At 44.5% G+C, this 20,075-nt stretch overlaps 3 protein-coding genes, 1 long non-coding RNA gene and 1 pseudogene across 6 annotated transcripts in view; 2 read left to right on the plus strand and 3 right to left on the minus strand.

Annotated features, from left to right (window-relative positions):
• The window catches only part of LOC139023671 (uncharacterized), a 31,649-nt gene extending 13,887 nt beyond the window's left edge, over nt 1-17,762 (plus strand). The window contains exons 2-3 of the long non-coding RNA XR_011474814.1: nt 16,716-16,858; nt 17,669-17,762. This is a non-coding gene — a long non-coding RNA (uncharacterized lncRNA). The remainder of the gene's footprint in view (nt 1-16,715; nt 16,859-17,668) is intronic.
• Nucleotides 1-20,075, plus strand: part of LOC112067942 (uncharacterized) — a 539,689-nt gene that overhangs the window by 411,699 nt on the left and 107,915 nt on the right. The gene's annotated exons all lie outside the window — the stretch shown is intronic.
• The window catches only part of LOC111958455 (uncharacterized), a 320,242-nt gene that overhangs the window by 251,769 nt on the left and 48,398 nt on the right, over nt 1-20,075 (minus strand). The window lies entirely within an intron of this gene.
• On the minus strand, nt 2,322-9,617 carry LOC139023662 (uncharacterized). The gene is made up of 2 exons (XM_070437226.1): nt 4,463-9,617; nt 2,322-3,499 (listed from the first exon to the last, which is right to left on the minus strand). The coding sequence occupies exons 1-2, from the start codon at nt 4,589-4,591 to the stop codon at nt 2,582-2,584; spliced, it is 1,047 nt and encodes a 348-aa protein (XP_070293327.1). The 5' UTR covers nt 4,592-9,617; the 3' UTR covers nt 2,322-2,581.
• The window catches only part of LOC112067938 (uncharacterized), a 14,675-nt pseudogene continuing 9,539 nt past the window's right edge, over nt 14,940-20,075 (minus strand).

A 20,075-nucleotide genomic window follows, 5' to 3' on the forward strand; every position in this document is an offset into this window, starting at 1 on the left:
CATGGATTTGGTATGTGTGCCATTCAGAAGGTAAATGGGCAAGACACAATATCTAAGTGCCTTTAAACGGCACACCTACACTCAAAACCGCGAGGCACATGACGCGGAGCGCCAGCTGCCTCTGGGCGGAGGATGACGGCACGCGTCACAAACTCCAGGAATATAATTTTTCCATTTGATCCACCTCTACACTACCCAATTGATCACTCCTTTGAGCGGCGCCCTGCTCTGGAGAGCAAAGCATAACACAGGTCAATCACCGAGGCGTGGGATATGGAGCATCTGCTGCCTCTGGGCAGAGGATGCACAAAAAATCTAAACCCTTCCCCTTCTCGAAAATTTGACAGATGTAACAGTTCCCAGTTTGTCTTTTACCCAGCTTGAAGCAACATATGGGTCAGCCAAAAAGCAGGGATCCACTTTTTCCAAAATCCTTACTTCCAACGGTCAAAAATCATCTCTGATAGGATTCTCAGGGATAACGTTGGAAGTCTCAACCACACCTGTCACCGCAGGTACTTTATCCTGGTCAGGCTCACTTCCAAACTCTGTCCCTCCCGCCATGGTTACTTGTAACAAGAGACAGGCTCTCGCACTCAGTAGTTGATCTGTACTCTAACACCATTACTAGGTATATATTCAGAAGATGGAGGTTTGAGCCTTGTGCATTTCTTCCCATTCTTCCATGTCTGCRTTATGACTCCGAAGCCTCCTCAGTCCTCTCTGGCCTCCTTTTGAAAAAGGTCAAAGGTAATCGAGGAGAGGGAAAGTGGACGTCACACTTTTTTAATAGAAAAACAACATTGGATGTTGTAAGTCCATAACAATGCTTAAACCACATCAGGAGACCACTTTTGAGGTCTGGGAAAAATCTACGAAATGTTGGTTTCTGAGTGTAGTTGGCCTTTAATTGAAGCGCACAGGCACCTAGCACCGTTTGGTTAGTGGTGTTTCTGTAGCACGTGAGATGAGTTTGCAAAACAAATGGCCACTGGATTGAAGCAAATAATCATATTCTGACAGGTAGACATAGGCTACTTTGTAGCTAGTTAACATTTAATTGAGAAGGTTTTCTGGAATGCCTTACCATCTACCAGWAGACAGTTAGGCCTRTCATTAACATTGCTWTATTTTTCCTGTTCCTTAWTTGTTTGAAACCTGGACGTTTTACTTCATATTATGAGGCATGTCTTACCTTGCTTCAAAGTAGCCTATAGCTAAAATCCMRCCATAGAAACGTGGRGTCAATTATTTTATAACGACTTAATACATTCTMCTGAAAAGCCAACTGACATTTACTCCCGAGGTGCTGACCTGTTGCACCCTCTACAACCACTGTGATGATTATTATTTGACCCTGCTGGTYRTCTATGAAYGTTTGAGCATCTTGGCCATGTACTGTTATAATCTCCACCCAGGACAGCCAGAAGAGGACAAGCCACCCCTCAGAGCTTGGTTCCTCTCTAGGTTCATTCCTAGGTTCCTGCCTTTCTAGGGAGTTATTCCTAGCCACCGTGCTTCTGCATTGCTTGCTGTTTGGGATTTTAGGCTGGGTTTCTGTATAGCACTTTGACATCGGCTGATGTAAAAAGGGCTTTATAAATTTGATTGGTTTTCTTTCTTTGGTTTTCTTTCTTTCATTGTCTAACAGCCAAGGCATTATCCTTGTCGTATTAGCAACCCATGATAGCTGTTGCATCTTTAGATCTCCCCTCTTTCTAAATTTGTAAYGGATATTTCCATCTCTGTCCAGGAAACCGCTTGAATGTGCAGTGCACATTTTAGAAAGGTGTTTACCTGGAAATTGCATTTTGGAACATTCACACTTAGGCCTACTGCTGTGTGCACATTGCTGCACCTAAAATGTGAAGCAATAATAGTTTATCAACATTAAGCTAAATATTCTGATCTGTTCCATCAGCCTTATTAATTGAAGCGGCGTATACCTCCACTACACTACTTTTATACGCATTGTGGGGATTAAGAAGTGTGTATACGCAATGCACACTGAAAAATAAGTGGGTGTAGGTGTTTACCTGCATATACCCCACACTACTGCAGAGGATGGACTTTTGCCAAAATGAGAAAAGGCCAGAGAGAACTAGACAAATCAAGACACCACTTCTGTTAACACTGAAGAGAAAGGATCTTATTGGTTGSCGTCAAAGCTCAAAGGAGGTGGTTAAACTAAAAAGGTATGCCCTCTGTTCTTTGAAATACGGTATTGCTTCTTACAATACACGTCAAATCTGCCATGATCAGTATCTTTTAAGCAGAGAGCAGACTTGTTTAGAATGAACAGTGTGTTAGCAAAAATAGAGTAACATTTTATAGAACGACTTTATTCCATCTACATCACGTCAATAACATAAATATTCAACTGTCCTTGTTKTAGCCTAGGCTTACTGTTGCTCTAAAAACAGGTATTTATACACAAGCCTGTTTCAAATTACAAGTTAACAAAGGGTTAATGAGGGGTATGTGGTTAATTACCCTCTTACCCCAAGACACTTCACAATATAACTATGTCAGCTAAAGAATGATTTCCTGACATCCCCTGTGTACATCTCAAGCCATACTGCTACAATTTCTCCCCATTGTGGACACTCCTATGTCTGATAAGGTTACTMCGGAAGGGGAAGCTCTTGTAACATAGTTTGCACTTGAAAGGCCTCTCTTTGGTGTGAACTGTCTGATGCTCCTTCAAATAGTTTGCCCGAGTGAAGTGCTTCCCACACGTGGCGCAGCTGTACGGCTTGTCGGCGTCTGCCCTAATATTCGGCTTCCCACGTTGTGACCCAATGACACCAGCGGAGGTAGAAGCAGGAGCTTTTGAGCTCCCTCCTTTACCTCTTGCCATCGTTTCRGTGTTGTTGGGATTGTGCACTGTGTTATAGGCTAAGTACTTCTTGTGGTGAACCCCTATCCTGCCCCTGTCTGTATTGGTGGGGTAACCATGAGGTAACTGAGGAAGGCTAGACCCAGGTCCAGGTCTTCTATGAACCCAGTCACCAGGCATTAGATGAGACCCTGAAGGAAAAGACAGGCTTCCCGATAGAGTACCACCATGGGGGTCTCCCACCACTCTCTGTGAAGGCTGAAGCCCAGGRTGACCTGCTCTGTTCATCATGGATACTGTGGTGTTTGTATCATAGGAACAGGAGGGTCTATCTTTATCAGCCCCAGGCCCTGCTTCATCCCTGCACTGAGACTGTGAAGAGAAGGGTCTGGGCTGCAGACTGGATCCCTGACTCGAGCCTCTGTCTCTCTGATGACCACCAGGACTGAGGTTGTTCAGTMCACCTGTCCACTGGTTGTGTTCTGCGTGGTGGAGTCTCTGTCCCTCGTGGTTCCGTCCTGGTTCTGACTCGGGAAGGAACAGTGACGGCTCCTGATCCAGGGTCCTGGTCAGGGGCCAGGTTTTGTGACCAGCCGCTTCAGAGGTCCAGTCTCTCCCGCCAGCAACACCGGATATCAGCAGGTCCTCATGGACTGCAGACTATAAACACAAATTGTACAGAAAAGCATAAAGGTTTATATAAGAAACTCTTTACTGTACACACAGAAACATGACATTATATTATAAATGTTAACCACAGTCAAGCCCATCTCTAACAATGTGATTCAATTAAGGTAGCCTAGTGGCTAGAGCGTTGGGCCAGTGTAACCGATGTGAAATGGCTAGCGGTGCGCGCTGATAGCGTTTCAATCGGTGACGTCACTCGCTCTGAGACCTTAAAGTAGTTGTTCCCCTTGCTCTGCAAGGGCCACGGCTTTTGTGGCGCGATGGGTAACGATGCTTCGTGGGTGACGTGTGCAGAGGGTCCCTGGTTCAAGCCCAGGTAGGGGCGAGGAGAGGGACGGAAGCTATACTGTTACACCAGTAACCGAAAGGTTTCTGGATCGAATCCCCGAGTTGACAAGGTAAAAATCTGTCGTTCTGCCCCTGAACGAGGCAGTTAACCCACTGTTCCCCGGTAGGCCGTCATTGTAAATAAGAATTTGTTCTTAACTAACTTGCCTACTAGTTCAATAAAGGTTACATTTTTTTTAAAGTACCAAACAATATGGAGCCATTGGAGTTTATTATAAAAAATGGCCATATGTGTTGATTCAGGAATKAAGTATAATGGAGACTCAGTCCCTGCAATGACACAAAAATAACCAAGTCAGTCAACACGTGGTTAACTTGGTCAAATGGTCAAAGTACTTTGTGTGTGATGCATTTAGTGCCGTAGTGTAGTGGTAGTTAGTGCTTGMCGCCTGCCTGCTTGCTGCTTTCAGCTATTCAGTAGTATTCAGACCCCTTCCCCTTTTCCACATTATGTTACAGCCTTATTTTAAATGGATTACGTTTAAAAAAGTGGTCAATCTACACACTTTACCCCATAATGACAAAGCCAAAACAGGTTTAGAAATTGTTTATAAAAAAATATAAAACAGAAATAAATACCTTACTTACATAAGTATTCAGACCCTTTGYTATGGCACTCAAAATTGAGCTCAGGTGCATCCTGTTTCCATTGATCATCCTTGATGTTTCTACAACTTGATTGAAGTCCACCTGTGTTAAATTCAATTGATTGGACATGATTTGGAAAGGCACACACCTGTCTATATAAGGTCCCACAGTTGACCGTGCATGTCAGAGCAAAAACCAAGCCATGAGGTTGAAGGAATTGTCCGTAGAGCTCCGAAACGGGATTGTGCCGAGGCACAAATCTGGGGAAGGTTACCCAAAAAATTCTGGAGCAATGAAGGTCCCCAAGAATACAGTGGCCTCCATCATTCTTAAATGGAAGAAGTTTGGAACCACCAGACACTTCCTAGAGCTGGCCACCCTGACAAACTGAGCAATCAGGGGAGAAGGGCCTTGGTCAGGGAGGTGACCAAGAACCAAATGGTCACTCTGACAGAGCTCCAGAGTTTCTCTCTGAAGATGGGAGAACCTTCCAGAAGGACTCTCCGAACATGAAACAATATTCTCTTGTCTGATGAAACCAAGATTGAACTTTTTGGTCTGAATGCCAAGTGTCATGTCTGGAGGAAACCTGACACCATCCCTACAGTGAAGCATGGTGGTGGCAGCATCATGCTGTGGGGATGTTTTTCAGCGGCAGGGACTGGGAGACTAGTCAGGATTGAGGGAAAGATGAATGGAGCATAGAACAGARAGATCCTTGATGAAAACCTGCTCCAGAGCGCTCAGGACCTCAGACTGGGGCGAAGGTTCGCCTTCCAACAGGACAATGACCCTATGCACACAGCAAAGACAATGCAGGAGTGGCTTYGGGACAAGTCTCTGAATGTCCTTGAGGGGTCCAGCCAGAGCCCAGACTTGAACCCTATCGAACATCTCTGGAGAGACCTGAAAATAGCTGTGCAGTGACACTCCCCATCCAACCTGACAGAGCTTGAKAGTATCTGCAGAGAAGAATGGGAGAAACTCCCCAAATACAGGTCCCAAGTTTGTAGCGTCATACCCAATAAGAATCAAGGCTGTAATCGCTGCCAAAGGTGCTTCAACAAAGTACTGAGTGAAGGGTCTGAATAGTTATGTAAATTTAATATTTCTGTTTATTTTTAATAAATGTGCAAAAATGTCTAAACCTGTTTTTGCTTTGTCGTTATGGGGTATTGCGTGCTAGTTGACAGGGGGGGAAACAATTCCATCCATTTTAGAATAAGGCTGTAACKTAACAAAATGCGGAAAAAGTCAAGGGATCTGAATACTTCCCRAATGCACTGTATGTAAGTCTCCCCCTGCCAGTACATAGCCTCTCCACCACCAAGACTAATGTAGTGCCTCCCAGTGGCAATACATGGTAACTGGRTATCGAGCGACCTCATATTAAACTACAGGGGATCTCGGAGCAGTAGTGGGCCACAGAGATGAGTTGTGCAGGCCCGCCAGTGAGCAGACATGCTCTGGTGCCCGTCAATCTCTACCCCACCTATGTGTTAAATAGCAGCAATGCATTGTGGAGTGCACGAAGGTAGGACACACATGTCCCTGACCATCCACTGGAGCTGAAGAAACTTCCAGCCGCAACGTTTACCGTGCCTCTGGGCCCTAGCTTTGGACGCAGAGACAGTGGGACTTTCTCAGTGCAACGGCTCTCCCACTATAATTAACTCACGCACAGGTAACTCATGCTAACATCACTTCCCTACAGTGGTGGGGGAATGGCGAATGGACAGGGAGAGATGTTCACTGGCAGTCGTAGCCACGAACTTGCATGTTGGCGGTCCAGGATATTGGCCRCTCATCTGCGTAACCAGGACAGAGAAAATGTTCGGCAGCACCCTGGATGTCTCAGCAGCCCTTTTAGGACAGCACTGTTCAATTTAACCTAGGGAAGGGGCTAGAAAAGGTGCCCTATAAATCGCCTGTCCTACTGAATCTGTCCAGCTTACCGTGGYTGGCAGATCATTCCCCAAACGGTAGAAACACAAGCAATATAAACAAAAAGAAAAAACAGGCAAACTGGTCAAAAAGAAGCTCATAATAGCTGCTTGGAACGTTAGAACAATAATGGACAAAAACTTTGTCACACATCCCGAGAGAAGAACTCCCTTGYTGTCCAGAGAACTGAGCAGATGTAAGATCAACATAGCAGCTCTGAGTGAAACAAGGTTAGCTGACGATGGCACCATCACTGAACGTTTTTCTGGAAAGGGAAACCAAACGATGAGGATGGAATACATGGGTTGGGACTTGCAATGAGAACCAATCTTCACTGGCACCTGCAAGACTTCAGTAGTGGGCCCCAGACAAATTAAACAACTTCTTTATGCTCTTGGAGGACAATACAGTTCCACCGACACGGCCCGCGACCAGACTGTGGGCTCTCCTTCTCCGTGGTGTGTTTACGGACATATTCAATCAATCCCTATCCCAGTCTGCTGTCCCCACATGCTTCAAGATGGCCACCATTGTTCCTGTTCCCAAGAAAGCAAAGAGAACTGAACTAAATGACTATCGCCCCGTAGCACTCACTTCTGTCATCATGAAGTGCTTTGAGACAAGTCAAGGATCATGTAATTTCCAMCCTACCTGTCACCCTAGACCCACTTCAATTTGCTTACCGCCCCAATAGGTCCAGACGATGCAATTGCCATCACACTACACACTGCCCTATCCSATCTGGACAAGAGGAATACCTATGTAAGAATGCTGTTCATTGACTACATCTCAGCATTCAACACCATAGTACCCTCCAAGCTCATCATTAAGCTTGAGACCCTGGGTCTCAACTCCGCCCTGTGCAACTGGGTCCTTGACTTCCTGACGGGCCGCCCCCAGGTTGTGAAAGTAGGAAACAACATCTCCACTCCGCATATCTGCAACACTGGGGCCCCACAAGGTTGCATGCTCAGCCCCCTCCTGTACTCCCTGTTCACCCACGACTGCGTGGCCATGCACGCCTCCAACTTAATCATCAAGTTTGCCCTCACTAACTTTTACAGGTGCACAATTGAGAGCATCCTGTCGGGCTGTATCATCTGCTAACCATGTGTATGTGACCAATAAAATTGTATTCTATTTGACTTACCCTCCGAYATAAATGAGAGGCTAATGAAAATCAGGATTCCTCTCAACAAGACCAGACATGCCACAATAATCAGTGCCAATGCACCTACATTACCAAGCCCTGACAATATGAAAGAGCAGTTCTACTCATCCAACAACTCCCCGGAGTGACAAACTAATCATTGCTGGAGACTTCAATGCCAGGGTGGGCAAAGACAGCACCAACTGGCAAGGAGTGATTAGCAAATATGGAGTGGGAACTATGAATGGAAATGGGCTTCTACTCTAGAGCAAATGCTCAGAGCATAGCCTCGCCATCATCAACACCATCGTCGGGCAAGCAGACAAGTACAAAACTACATGAATGCACCCAAGATCCAAGCACCTGATGGATTATATCATTGTGCGACAGACCGACATTAAGGATGTCAAGACATCAAGAGCCATGCATGGGGAAGAGTGCTGCACATAGAATGGTCAGAGCGATCCTTGGTATGTACATCGTGCCAAACCACCCAAGGCGGCACAAAATAAATCTACACCCTCCCCAGGGAAGCTGCAAGATGCCCACCTCAGGGCTCAGTTGCAAGGCAGCTTGGATACCCAACTTGCAAACCGCATCATCCCCTCGGATACGCCTTCGGAAAAATGTGAGGAGTTCAAAGAGACTGTACAGGAATCAGCAACAAAACTCATTGGCACTAAAAAGAGAACCCACCAATGACAATGACGAAATCATGATGCTCCTGAAGGAAAATAACTCTGGGGGTTGTTTTGGAAAGACAAGACTGCAATCTGCCTCCTAAAGAGACAAGTTCAAAAACTTGCTGCAAAGACTGCAGAAACAGCTCCGATCGATGCAAGATCAATGGTGGGAGGGACTAGCAGAATGSACACAAATGTATGCAGAMACACACTGCAMCAAACAGTTATTTGAATTCTTCAAAACCATCTACGGACCGGTGAAATCCTGCACATCACCTCTGAGATCAGCAGATRACAAAAACCTCCTCAGAGACAAAACAAGTATTGCAGAGAGGTGTGTGGAACACTTAAGCAATCTCCTGAACAGACCATCCACTGTCCGACCCCACAACCATAAACCTGATGCCCCAAAAGGMCATCCATGACGTGTACTCCATGACGAAATGCAAGGGCAGATCCACTGTTGTGGTGATATCTCTGAGGCTTTTCCCATCTCCAATGGCATCAAGCAAGGATGTATCTTGAGCCCGATGCTGTTCAACCTCTTTTTCACTGCCGTCCTCAACCATGCCACTAAGGACCTCAACAGGCATCTACATCAGATACAGGGATGATGGTTCAATCTACGACCTGTGCAGGCTAAGAGCAAAGACCAAACCACAAGAACATTTTGTCCGCAAGGCCCTCTTTGCTGATGACTGTGCCTTACTTGCGCACACAGAGGCAGACCTCCAGTCTTTAGCRGACAACTTCGATAAAGCTTGGGRAAAAAMTGTAATCATCAACCATCACTCCTGTCCAACCCAGTGGTCCGCAGCATCCACCTAAGTGGATCCAAGCTCCAGAATGTCGACCACTTCGCATATCTGGGGAGCACCATCTCCAAGGATGGCTCACTCGACCAAGAAATAACTAGCAGAATCCAGAAAGCAAGCCAGTCATTGGAAAGGCTGAGGAACAGAATACTAAACCATAACATCACTCTTTCCACAAAGGTGAAAATCTAGAATGTGGTAGTCATCCTAACTCTGTTGTATGGCTGTGAAACTTGGACCCTGTACAGTCACCAMTTCAAACAGCTGGAGACATTCCATGCACAATCTCTAAGATCTATTATGGGTATRTGGCGGCAAGACAAGGTCTCCAACCTGGAGGTACTGCAGAAAGCTAACAGCACCAGCATTGAGACTAAGATCATTAAGGCACAGCTCCGATGGACAGGCCACATCATCAGRATTTTCTTTGGCAAGCTGCAGCAAGGGCACTAGAAGACAGGCCGACCCCAAAAAGCTCTTCAAAGACYACCTTAAACGCAACCTCAAGTTTTGCAATATCCAGCCCAGCCAACTCAGACATCGCCTCTACCCGATATCCACCTGGCACTCAAACGCTCAYCGCAGTAGACAATTTCGAGCGGGACAGAAACTACTATCTGCAGCCAGAGCAAAGCGTMATTCTTGCACAAACGCGCCCACAAAACCACCAGAAGCACATGTCTGTCCCTCATGCCTCAGTTTGCTCTTCAAAACTGACTCCTGAGCCACTGAAGAACCCACAAGAAACCAAAATGACATCCACGAGTCGTCACCGTCGAAACCGACGGACCACTAGAGAGAGAGAGAGAGAAGGAAATTTCAGTCCCTGCAATGATACAAAAATAGCCAAGGCAGTCGACACAGTTAACGTTGTATTTAACAAAATGGTCACACACTCACATAATATGAAGTACATTACTTTTATTGCACAAAACGATATGTGACAAGTAGAATAACTTTTATCACTATGGTAACACTTTACCTTTTCTGTAAATCTGGTACCCTCGCTTTGATAAAATTAATTTGAGAATACTTATGAAAAGGTTCAACATTACACACATCTTTACTACGTCATGTCAGGTAAACATGAATTAAGTCACTATCATTATCTGACTATAAAACACTATCAACCTAAAGGGACAAAGTTTGTCACTCTTGATCAGTGAAGCATTTTTACAGACACCATCAAATCAACCATCACCATATCTACTCTGCCTCATCATCATCATCATAATAGAATAATAATACATTATATTTGGCGGACACCTTTCAGGGAAATCAAGGACATCTTACATTAAAATTAGACCTACATAAAATCAAGTACTGTACAAAAGATCAAATCAAGTGCATCAATCAAATTAATATTTAAATAAAGGACCAGACAAAACAGGGCAGGTAAAAAGAGGAGGGAGGAGTTGGGTAGAGGATGCGAATACGGTTTAGGATAAGGGTTTAGGTTTAGGGGGTAGGTTTAGGAATAGGATACGGACCCGGCTTAGGGTGCGGGATAGGGGGACACATACAGTGCATTCAGAAAGTATTCAGAGCCATTTTTCCACATTGTTACGTTACAGCCTTATTCTAAAATGTATTTAAATAGTTTCCCCCCCCCTCAATCTACACACAATACCCCATAATAACAAAGGAAAAACAGGTTTGTAATTTTTTGGGGCAAATAACAGAAATATTCCCTTTACCTAAGTATTCAGACCCTTCACTCAGTACTTTGTTTAAGTTACAAGCTTGGCACACCTGTATTTGGGAAGTTTCTCCCATTCGTCTCTGCAGATCCTCTCAAGCCCTGTCAGGTTGGATGGGGAGCGTCGCTGCACAGCTATTTTCAGGTCTCGTCAGAGATGTTAGATCAGGTTCAAGTCCGGGATCTGACTGGGCCCCTCAAGGACATTCAGAGACTTGTCCCGAAGCCACTCCAGCGTTGTCTTGGCTGTGTGCTTTGGGTCATTGTCCTGTTGGAAGGTGAACCTTCGCCCAAGTCTGAGGTGCCGAGCGCTCTGGARCAGGTTTTCATCAAGAATCTCTCTTTACTTTGCTCCATTCATCTTTGCCTCGATCCTGACTAGTCTCCCAGTCCCTGCCGCTGAAAAACACGCACACGCATGAATGCTTGCACCCCATGCTTCACCGTAGGATGGTGCCAGGTTCCTCCAGATGTGGCCCTTGGCATTCAGGCACAGAGTTCATTCTTCATTTCATCAGACCTGTAGAATCTTGTTTCTCATTGTCTGAGAGTCCTCTAGGTGCTTTGGCAAACTCAAGCGGGCTGTCATGTGCTTCCGTCTGGTCACTCTACCATAAAGGCTCTGATTGGTGGAGTGCTGCAGAGATGGTTGTCCTTCTGGAAGGTTCCCCATCTCCACAGAGGAACTCTGGAGCTCTGTCAGAGTGACTGTCGGGTTCTTGGTCACCTCCTGACCAAGGCCCTTCTCCCCGATTGCTCAGTATGCCCGGGCGCCAGTCTAGGAAGAAGTCTTGGTGTTTATAAACTTCTTCCATTTAAGATGATTGAGGCCACTGTTCTTGGGGACCTTCAATGCTGCAGAATGTTTTGGTACCTTCCCAGATCTGTGCCTTGACACAATCCGTCTCGGACTCTACAGACAATTCGTTCAACATGATTGCTTGGTTTTTGTCTGACATGCACGTGCAACTGTGGGACCTAATTAAGCCAGGGTGTGTCGCTTTCCAAATCATGTCCAACAATTGAATTTACCACAGGTGGACTCCAATCAGTTGTAGAAACATGTCAAGGGAATGAATGGAAGGATGCAACTGAGCACAATTTTGTCTCCTAGCAAAGGATCTGAATACTTACAGTAGGGAGTACAAGTATTTGATACACTGCCGATTTTGCAGGTTTTCCTACTTACAAAGCATGTAGGGTCTAAATTTTTTTATCAGGTACAGTGACACTTCAACTGTGAGAGACGGAATCTAAAACAAAAATCCTGAAAATCACATTGTATGATTTTTAAGTAATTAATTTGCATTTATTGCATGACATAAGTATTTGATCACCTACCAACCAGTAGAACTTCACTCTCACAGACCTGTTTAGTTTTTCTTTAAGAAGCCCTCCTGTTCTCGCACTCATTACCTGTATTAACTGCACCTGATTGAACTCGTTACCTGTATAAAGACACCTGTCACACACTCAATCAAACAGACTCCAACCTCTCCACAATGGCCAAGACCAGAGAGCTGTGTAAGGACATCAGGGATAAAATTGTAGACCTGCATAAGGCTGGATGGGCTACAGGACAATAGGCAAGCAGCTTGGTGAGAAGGCAACTGTTGGCGCAATTATTAGAAATGGAAGAAGTTCAAAGACGGTCAATCACCCTCGGTCTGGGCTCCATGCAAGTCTCACCTCGTGGGCATCAATGATCATGAGAAGGACCCTGTATCCTTTGTAGTGACTAAGTGTATTGATAACCTTCCAAAGTATAACTAACTTCCTCATGCTCAATGGGATATTCAATGTCTGCTTTTTATTTTAACCCATCTCCAATAACTGCCTTCTTTGCGAGCATTGGGAAAACCTCCCTGTCTTTGTGGTTGAATCTGCCATAACCAAGGGTTGAATACTTATTGACCTCAAGACATTTCAGCTTTTCATTTTTATTAATTTGTAACATTTAAAAACATAATTCCACTTTGCAATTATTGGGTATTTGTGTAGTCCACTGACAGACAAAAACATCTCAATTGTGATAATTTAATACAGTGCGTGCGAAAGCATTCACCCCCTTGGCATTTTTATCAATTCTTTTGCCTTACAACCTGGAATTAAAATAGATTTTTGGGGTTGTATCATTTGATTTACACAACATGCTACACTTTGAAGATGCAAATATTTTTCTTGTGAAACAAACAAGAAATAAACAAAACTGAATCTTGTGCGTCCATAACTATTCACCCACCCAAAAGTCATATTTTGTAGCCCACCTTTGCAGTAATTACAGCTGCAAGTCTCTTGGGGTATGTCTCTATAAGCTTGGCACATCTAGCTACTGGGATCTTTGCCCTTCTTCAGGCAAAACTGCTCCAGCTCCTTCAAGTTGGATGTGTTCTGCTGGTGTACAGCATCTTTAAGTCATCCCACAGATTCTCAATTGGATTGAGGTCTGGGCTTGACTAGGCCATTCCAAGACTGTAAATGTTTCCCCTTAACACCTCGAGTGTTGCTTTACAGTATGCTAGGGTCATGTTCTGCTGGAAGGTGAACCTCAGTCCCAGTCTCAAATCTCTGGAAGACAGAAACAGGTTTCCCTCAATTTCCCTGTATTTAGCGCCATCCATCATTCCTTCAATTCTGACCAGTTTCCCAGTCCCTGCCGATGGAAACATCCCACAGCATGATGCTGCCACCACCATGCTTCACTGTCGGGATGGTGTTCTTGGGTGATGAGAGGTGTTGGATTTGCGCCAGACATAGCGTTTTCCTTGATGGCCAAAAAGCTCAATTTTAGTCTCATCTGACCCGAGTACCTTCTTCCATATGTTTGGGGAGTCTCCCACTGCTTTTGGCAAACACCAAACATGTTTGCTTATTTTTTCTTTAAGCAATGGCTTTTTTCTGGCTACTATTCCGTAAAGCCCAGCTTTGTGGAGTGTCCGGCTTAAGTGTCCTATGAACAGATACTCCAATCTCCGCTGTGGAGCTTTGCAGCTCCTTCAGGGTTATCTTGTGTCTCTTTGTGCCTCTCTGATTAATGCCCTCCTTGCCTGGTCCGTGAGTTTTGGTGGGCGGCTCTCTTGGCAGTTTGTTGTGGTGCCATATTCTTTCCATTTTTTAACAATGGATTTAATGGTGCTCCGTGGATGTTCAAAGTTTCTGATATTTTTATAACCCAACCCTGATCTGTACTTCTCCACAACTTTGTCCCTGACCTGCTTGAGAGCTCCTTGGTCTTCATAGTGCCACTTTGCTGGTGTGTTGCAGCCTCTGGGCTTTCAGAACAGATGTATATAATACACTGAGATCATGTGCAGATCATGTGACCTTAGATTGCAAGAGTCTGGGTCGGGCTTTTATAGTGCAAAGAGCGGTGAATAATATGCAACGCCACCACTTTTCCGTGGGTTATGATTTTTTACATTCACTAAACTCATTTGAACTATTTGTGTATTGTCCATTACATGAAATCCAAATAAAAATCAATTTCAATCTACACGTTGTAAAGCAACAAAAAGAAAACGCCCATGGGACGAAATACTGTTTGTCAAGCTACTGTTGAAATGATCTATTTAATCCTGTAGAAGACTAGTGGACAGCATATGAGGTATAGTGTTAGATCTCGAATTACTTCTGAAGGACTGTAGGTATCCTGAGAAGCACGTGGGGTGGGGGGTTAGGTAGGAGCAAGAAGCAATGATAGGTTATAGGCATCCTTGACGGGGTGTGTTGTTTTTAAAATTTTTTGAATGAGATGAACTCGTCTTGACAGTGTTGTATTTTGGGGGGATGCAATTCCAGAGCCTGGGGCAGAGCAGTTGAAGTTCAGGCAACCATATGGTAGAGAGGTGGCAGGTAGCCTAGCGGTGAAGAGAATTGGCCAGTTACCGAAAATGTCGCTGGTTCAATCCTTGAGAGACTAATTAAAATCTGTTGATGTGCCCATGAAGCGAGGCCACTTAACCCTAATTGCTCCATACAGCTCTGCATAATGGCTGATCCCTGCCCGTGACACTCTCCCAGGGTGTCTGAGGGTTGTGGATATAAAAAATAAAAAAACATTTTCACATCTTCAACCTGGTTAATCACTAATATCATGCAGTGAAACCAGGACAAATATAAGCACCCCTGACCTGTGAATGGGGGTGACCTGGAAAGAGGAAGGAGCAAGGGAGCAGCGTGCGGGTGAAAGTCAGAGAGCGGTAGGTTGGTGCCAGGTTGTGGGGGGCTTTGTAGATGAGGAGTGCCTTAAAGTTAATACGGGATTGCACAGGGAGCCAGTGTAGATTGATGAGGATTGGAATAATGTGATCGGTTGATCTGGGTGAGGATTCTGGCAGCAGAGTTCTGGACCAGTTGAAGTCTGTTGGTGAGTTTGGGAGGGAGAGTGTTAAAATAATCCAAACGGGAAGTGACGAGGGCATGGATGAGGGTTTCGGTCCAAAGTGACCCCAAGGCTTTTAACTTGTGTTGACAGAGGGACTGTAAAAACTATCTATGGTGATGCTGAGGTTGTACTGGGCATTGTAAGTAGGTGTTGGTGAATGTCATGGATTTTCAGGAACTTCTTGCAATGTTTGGGGGAGGAGTCTGCAGGGAAGTTGTCAGGATGCTAAAGTAGGCGGTTCGCTGTGGAGAAGAGGACTTTTGGGTYGTTTTTACCAGAGTTGATGAGGTCGGAGTAGTAARATGTTCTTGCATCTGAGAGGGCGTTCTTATATTTTAACAGGTGATCTGTGTATGCTTGAGAATTAACTACTAGACCAGTMCTCTTGCAGATGTCCACTTTTAACTGGCGTAGCTCGGGGGTGTACCRGRGAGCAGTGTGGGTGAAGAAGACTGAGCAGGTTTTGAGGGGAGCGAGGGTATCCAGGKAAAAAGGCAGTCATTGCAGTTAGTGATGAGGTCAGGAGGGGACTGGGAATAAGAACTGGGGTATGTATTAATAAGGCTCATGAGATCAGTGGGGTTTATGTCATCATACTCATTCTTTCCTCAGTTCACCTCATCCAGTTCCCTAATACATCCAAAACCAACAGAATTAACTACAAACGAACTAGTACTAYTACATGTCACTATRCTCTATACATGGGCCGTGTGCATTTTCTGCTGGTGTATCCTGAGGTAACTCCTCTCTGAGAACCTCTTCCTGCAGTGAGTACAGGCAAACATTCTCCCGTATGGACCTTAAGATGCATCTTCAGATGGTACTGGTGGGAGAACCTCTTCTCACACTGGGGCAGCTGTAGGATTTCTCCCCTGTGTGGACCCTCTGGTGCCTCTTCAGGTGGTGCTGGTGGGAGAACCGCTTCTCACACTGGGGGCAGCTGTAGGTTTTCTCCCCTGTGTGGACCCTCTGGTGCCTCTTCAGGTTGAACGAGCGGGAGAAACTGGCATGGCACAGGTGGCAGCCGAACGATTTCTCCCCCATGTGCATCCTCTGGTCGAGCTGCACCTGTTTGGGTAAATTGAAGGCTTTCCCACAGAACGAATACGAAAAGCGCTTCTCCTTGCCACCGGATCTACTGACAGCGTCACTACTACTGTCATTTGTCAATGGGCTTGTGTAGCCATTTAGTGTTGAGGCACTGGCATTGTCTAAGTTCTGGTTTAACATAAGGAGAGTGTGAGGAGGATGAATGCCAGGGAGTGTCTGTGTTGTCGCAGGGTCCATGTTCCAGTTGATAGATCCTATAGAAGGCAGMCTGAAGGCAGCACCTGTTAGGGGGTTAACCTGAGATGCCATCAGTCTCTCTGAATCACAACTATAGGAGCAGGACGGAGCATCGCTAGCCGCGTCTGTGTCTGTTCTCTCCTGCCGCATAGGGACACCTKCCCGTCCCTGCAGACCAAATCTACGCCTCACCCTGGTCTCAGCCAGTCTGTTGTCATGGAGACTAAGTTCAGATGTGGTTTTGTGTTCGACTGTCTGTTTCTGGTTGTGGTTAACAGTGTTGTTCCCCAGCCCAGAGTTGAGGACGCTGTCCCATCCACTGACCTCCACTATGTTGTCCCGCGGGCCCTTAGCTGCATCCGTCTGGGTCTGGGAATCCAAGATGGCCGCCCAGTCTCCTCTGTCATCCTCCAGCCAACCACCTGCAGAAARAGGTTAGAAAATAAACATGACAGAGAACTCTACATATATATTTTTTTGTCAATTACCTGGTCAAGTTCATACATTATAATGTGTGTTTTTGTATGTAAATACAAGTCGTATTGATTTCATTTTATGAATGAAGACAAAATAATAGCCAGGTGCATCACTATTCCCATTGAAGATCTATTACTGTATGTAGGCTATATGTATTTCTTCCTTACCTTGCTCCCCCATCTTTAGTCCACTCAGCAGATCAATGCYCTCTGGTTYRTCTTCTATTGTCTCCTCTTTGACCAGCAGCAGATCAGGCTTCCCCTCCTCCATGTCTACTGACTATAAGAGATMCAGAGTGAGAGGATGTTGGATCAAGAATGAGGGATTGCTATGAGTACTATGCAAACATGTTAGTTGATTTGATTACTTGAAACACTTTAATGGTTTGATACTTCAAAGGCATGGTGCCACACTTAAGACAAAATGTATCAAGACCTGGGCCCGTATCCACAAAGCATCTAAGAGTAAGAGTGCTGATCTAGGATTAGGTCCCCACCTGTCTAAATAGTCTTATTCATTATGATCTAAAAGGCAAAACTGATCCTAGATCAGCACTCCTGCAATGAGAGACTTTGTGGATACAGGCCCTGACCTAATACCATTCAGACAGTAGTTTAYAGTGGGCTCACCTCAGTGAGACTGTGTGTGGTCCTGTGCTGCTCAGCTGGTTCCTCTGTGGGTTCAGGAGGTGTAGTCTGGTTGTCCYCMATGACCATGGTCCCCTCAGGGTTCCCCAGACCCTCCTCACACCCCTCCTCCTTCACCAGCAGCACCTCTGGACCCTGATCCTCCTGGAAGAGACAAGTGATACAGATTACACAGACATACACTCCCTCAGGTACGTACACACAGATAAACACACATTAAACATGGAGTGTTTACCCATCCCCACTACGTTTGAGTCCTATACTGTAGTTACAGATCATTGTTGTTAACCCATCATGGTGGACATATAGTCAGCATATGAAGTCAAAAGTCATCATCAGACAAGCCTGCCTACACTATTTTGACGTGTACAGTAGGTGTTTGTTTGTGTGGGTATGTGTAGGTATATTTAAGTGTATATAGGTTATAAAGCGCTGTCGTGTTTATGCAGAATGGGTGAGATCAAGTTTTAAATACACCATATGAAGTCTCAACGAAAAATGTGCACGAACTTGATAAACTGCAGGGGGTGTGGTATATGGAGGGGGTGATATATGACCAATATACTACGGCTAAGGGCTGTTCTTATGCACGACGCAACGCGGAATGCTAGGACACAGCCCTTAGCCGTGGTATATTGGCCATTTATCACAAACCCMCAMGGTGCCTTATTGCTATTATAAACTGGTTACCAACGTAATTAGAACAGTAAAAATAAATGTTTTGTCATACCAATGGTATACCATGGCTTTCAGCCAATCAGCATTCAGGGCTCGAACCACCCAGTTTATAATAGGCTATACGAAGTGCATGCACGGAGAAGCACAGGGAAAAGTTAAACGTCTAACTTCGTTCCCGAGGTTTTGCACTGCTGRGATGGTGTAAATAAAACGAGGCTACACTACATTACACACTRCAATTGATATTCCAATCATGAGCCCTGGCCTGCCCTGCTCTTGCTGATGTAAACATGTTTGTGCTGTCTAACTAATGGCTGTGCTGTGTATGGTGGCACTTTGGGAGGCAAGTCAAAGGCTTCTTGAGATGTTTTTATTTGTCMAAAAAATGCAATATACTGTACATGTGGAGGGACTGTTAAAGGGTGGACCAAGTGCTATAGTAGGAGTTGACTGTACTGATAGTGACACCGTTGTCTGTTGTGATAGTTAACTGTGGAGCGGACCGTAMTGATAAATGCATAGATCTGAATAACTTGACACAACAGATGATAAATGAAAATAATGCTATTGAACCACCAAATCTGAAACAAACTGTATGAGGGTGGCAGGGATGTTGGGGAGGATCAGAAAGTTAAGAATCACTCCATTAAAAAAAAAAATTTTATTTATAAAATACATTTTTGGATTATCATGCTATTTCAATGGCAATACATTATGTTATGCAGCATAATGAAACATTTGACTTCCAATTTTGGGAGGAAGTTGCCAAAACTTTGCAAYGGCGAATTGGAAAACCCATTGTCACTAAACGTAGTGTCAAATGGTAGGAATATGTGTTACAATAATAGAGGTAATATTTATACATTCTATTGCTGGTGACAACAAGGGAAATTTAAACAAAATGGTACAAACAGAGAATGTATATGAGGCTCAGCTACAAAACCTTTTGCCTGTAGAGAGTTTAATGAGGGAATGTCAACTGCTCAGAAAAGACCCTCAGACCCAATTGGTTTATTCTTCTTTAACCTACACTATTCTCTAAAAAAGCATGCATGACTGTTCTGCATGAACAAAGCCCTCTCACTGCTTAGCATACTTCAAAAACAACAACATAAAAAAACAGGTTGCTTAGCCTCTTAATTGTCTGCTGATGTCAATTGGGATGGGCTTTCCCATTGTATTCAATCTGGTTAGGTAGGTTTATACCACCAGAACACACCTGGCCATGGGCAAGCCGCAAGCAGTTGTCTGGACTTTTGAAAAACAGTTTCAAAGTATTTTCTACGAACCAATATCAATATCGAAAAATAAACATTTCCATTTCGGGGTTCCAATCACTAATCATGGATTTATTGTGAGCGATTGCAACGAATGAATGTATAAAAAAGTGTGTTAAATTCATTGTCTCTGCCGAAACTTTTATGAAATGGGGGACTGAAATGAATGAATGTAATCCTAGAGTGTGTTTGACCATGAATTTTACTGACACATTTTAATAAATTGGTGACTATAGTGACTGTGTACCTATAGCCTGCGTTGATGTTCAATAACATTTAAATTAGTTTTTTTGTTTAGACCAAAAATGTTAGCCTTGTGTTGTTTTTTTATGTGCTGATATTTTAGTGTGTATATAGGTTTTTACTCCCAAACCCAGTTTATCTGCTGCCACATAGAATAGTTTCTTTCTCTAAAATCAAGCCAATATGTTCATTATAGGCCTACAGTGTATGTATTTGGGATCAAATGGAAGTGGGTGGTAGTAAAGTGTTGCTGTGCCATACAGTGGGGCAAAAAAGAATATCATGTCACACCAATTGTGCAATTCTCCCACTTAAAAAAGATGAGAAGG

The sequence above is a fragment of the Salvelinus sp. IW2-2015 genome, linkage group LG34, assembly GCF_002910315.2.
Source record: "Salvelinus sp. IW2-2015 linkage group LG34, ASM291031v2, whole genome shotgun sequence".
Classification (NCBI taxonomy): domain Eukaryota; kingdom Metazoa; phylum Chordata; class Actinopteri; order Salmoniformes; family Salmonidae; genus Salvelinus; species Salvelinus sp. IW2-2015.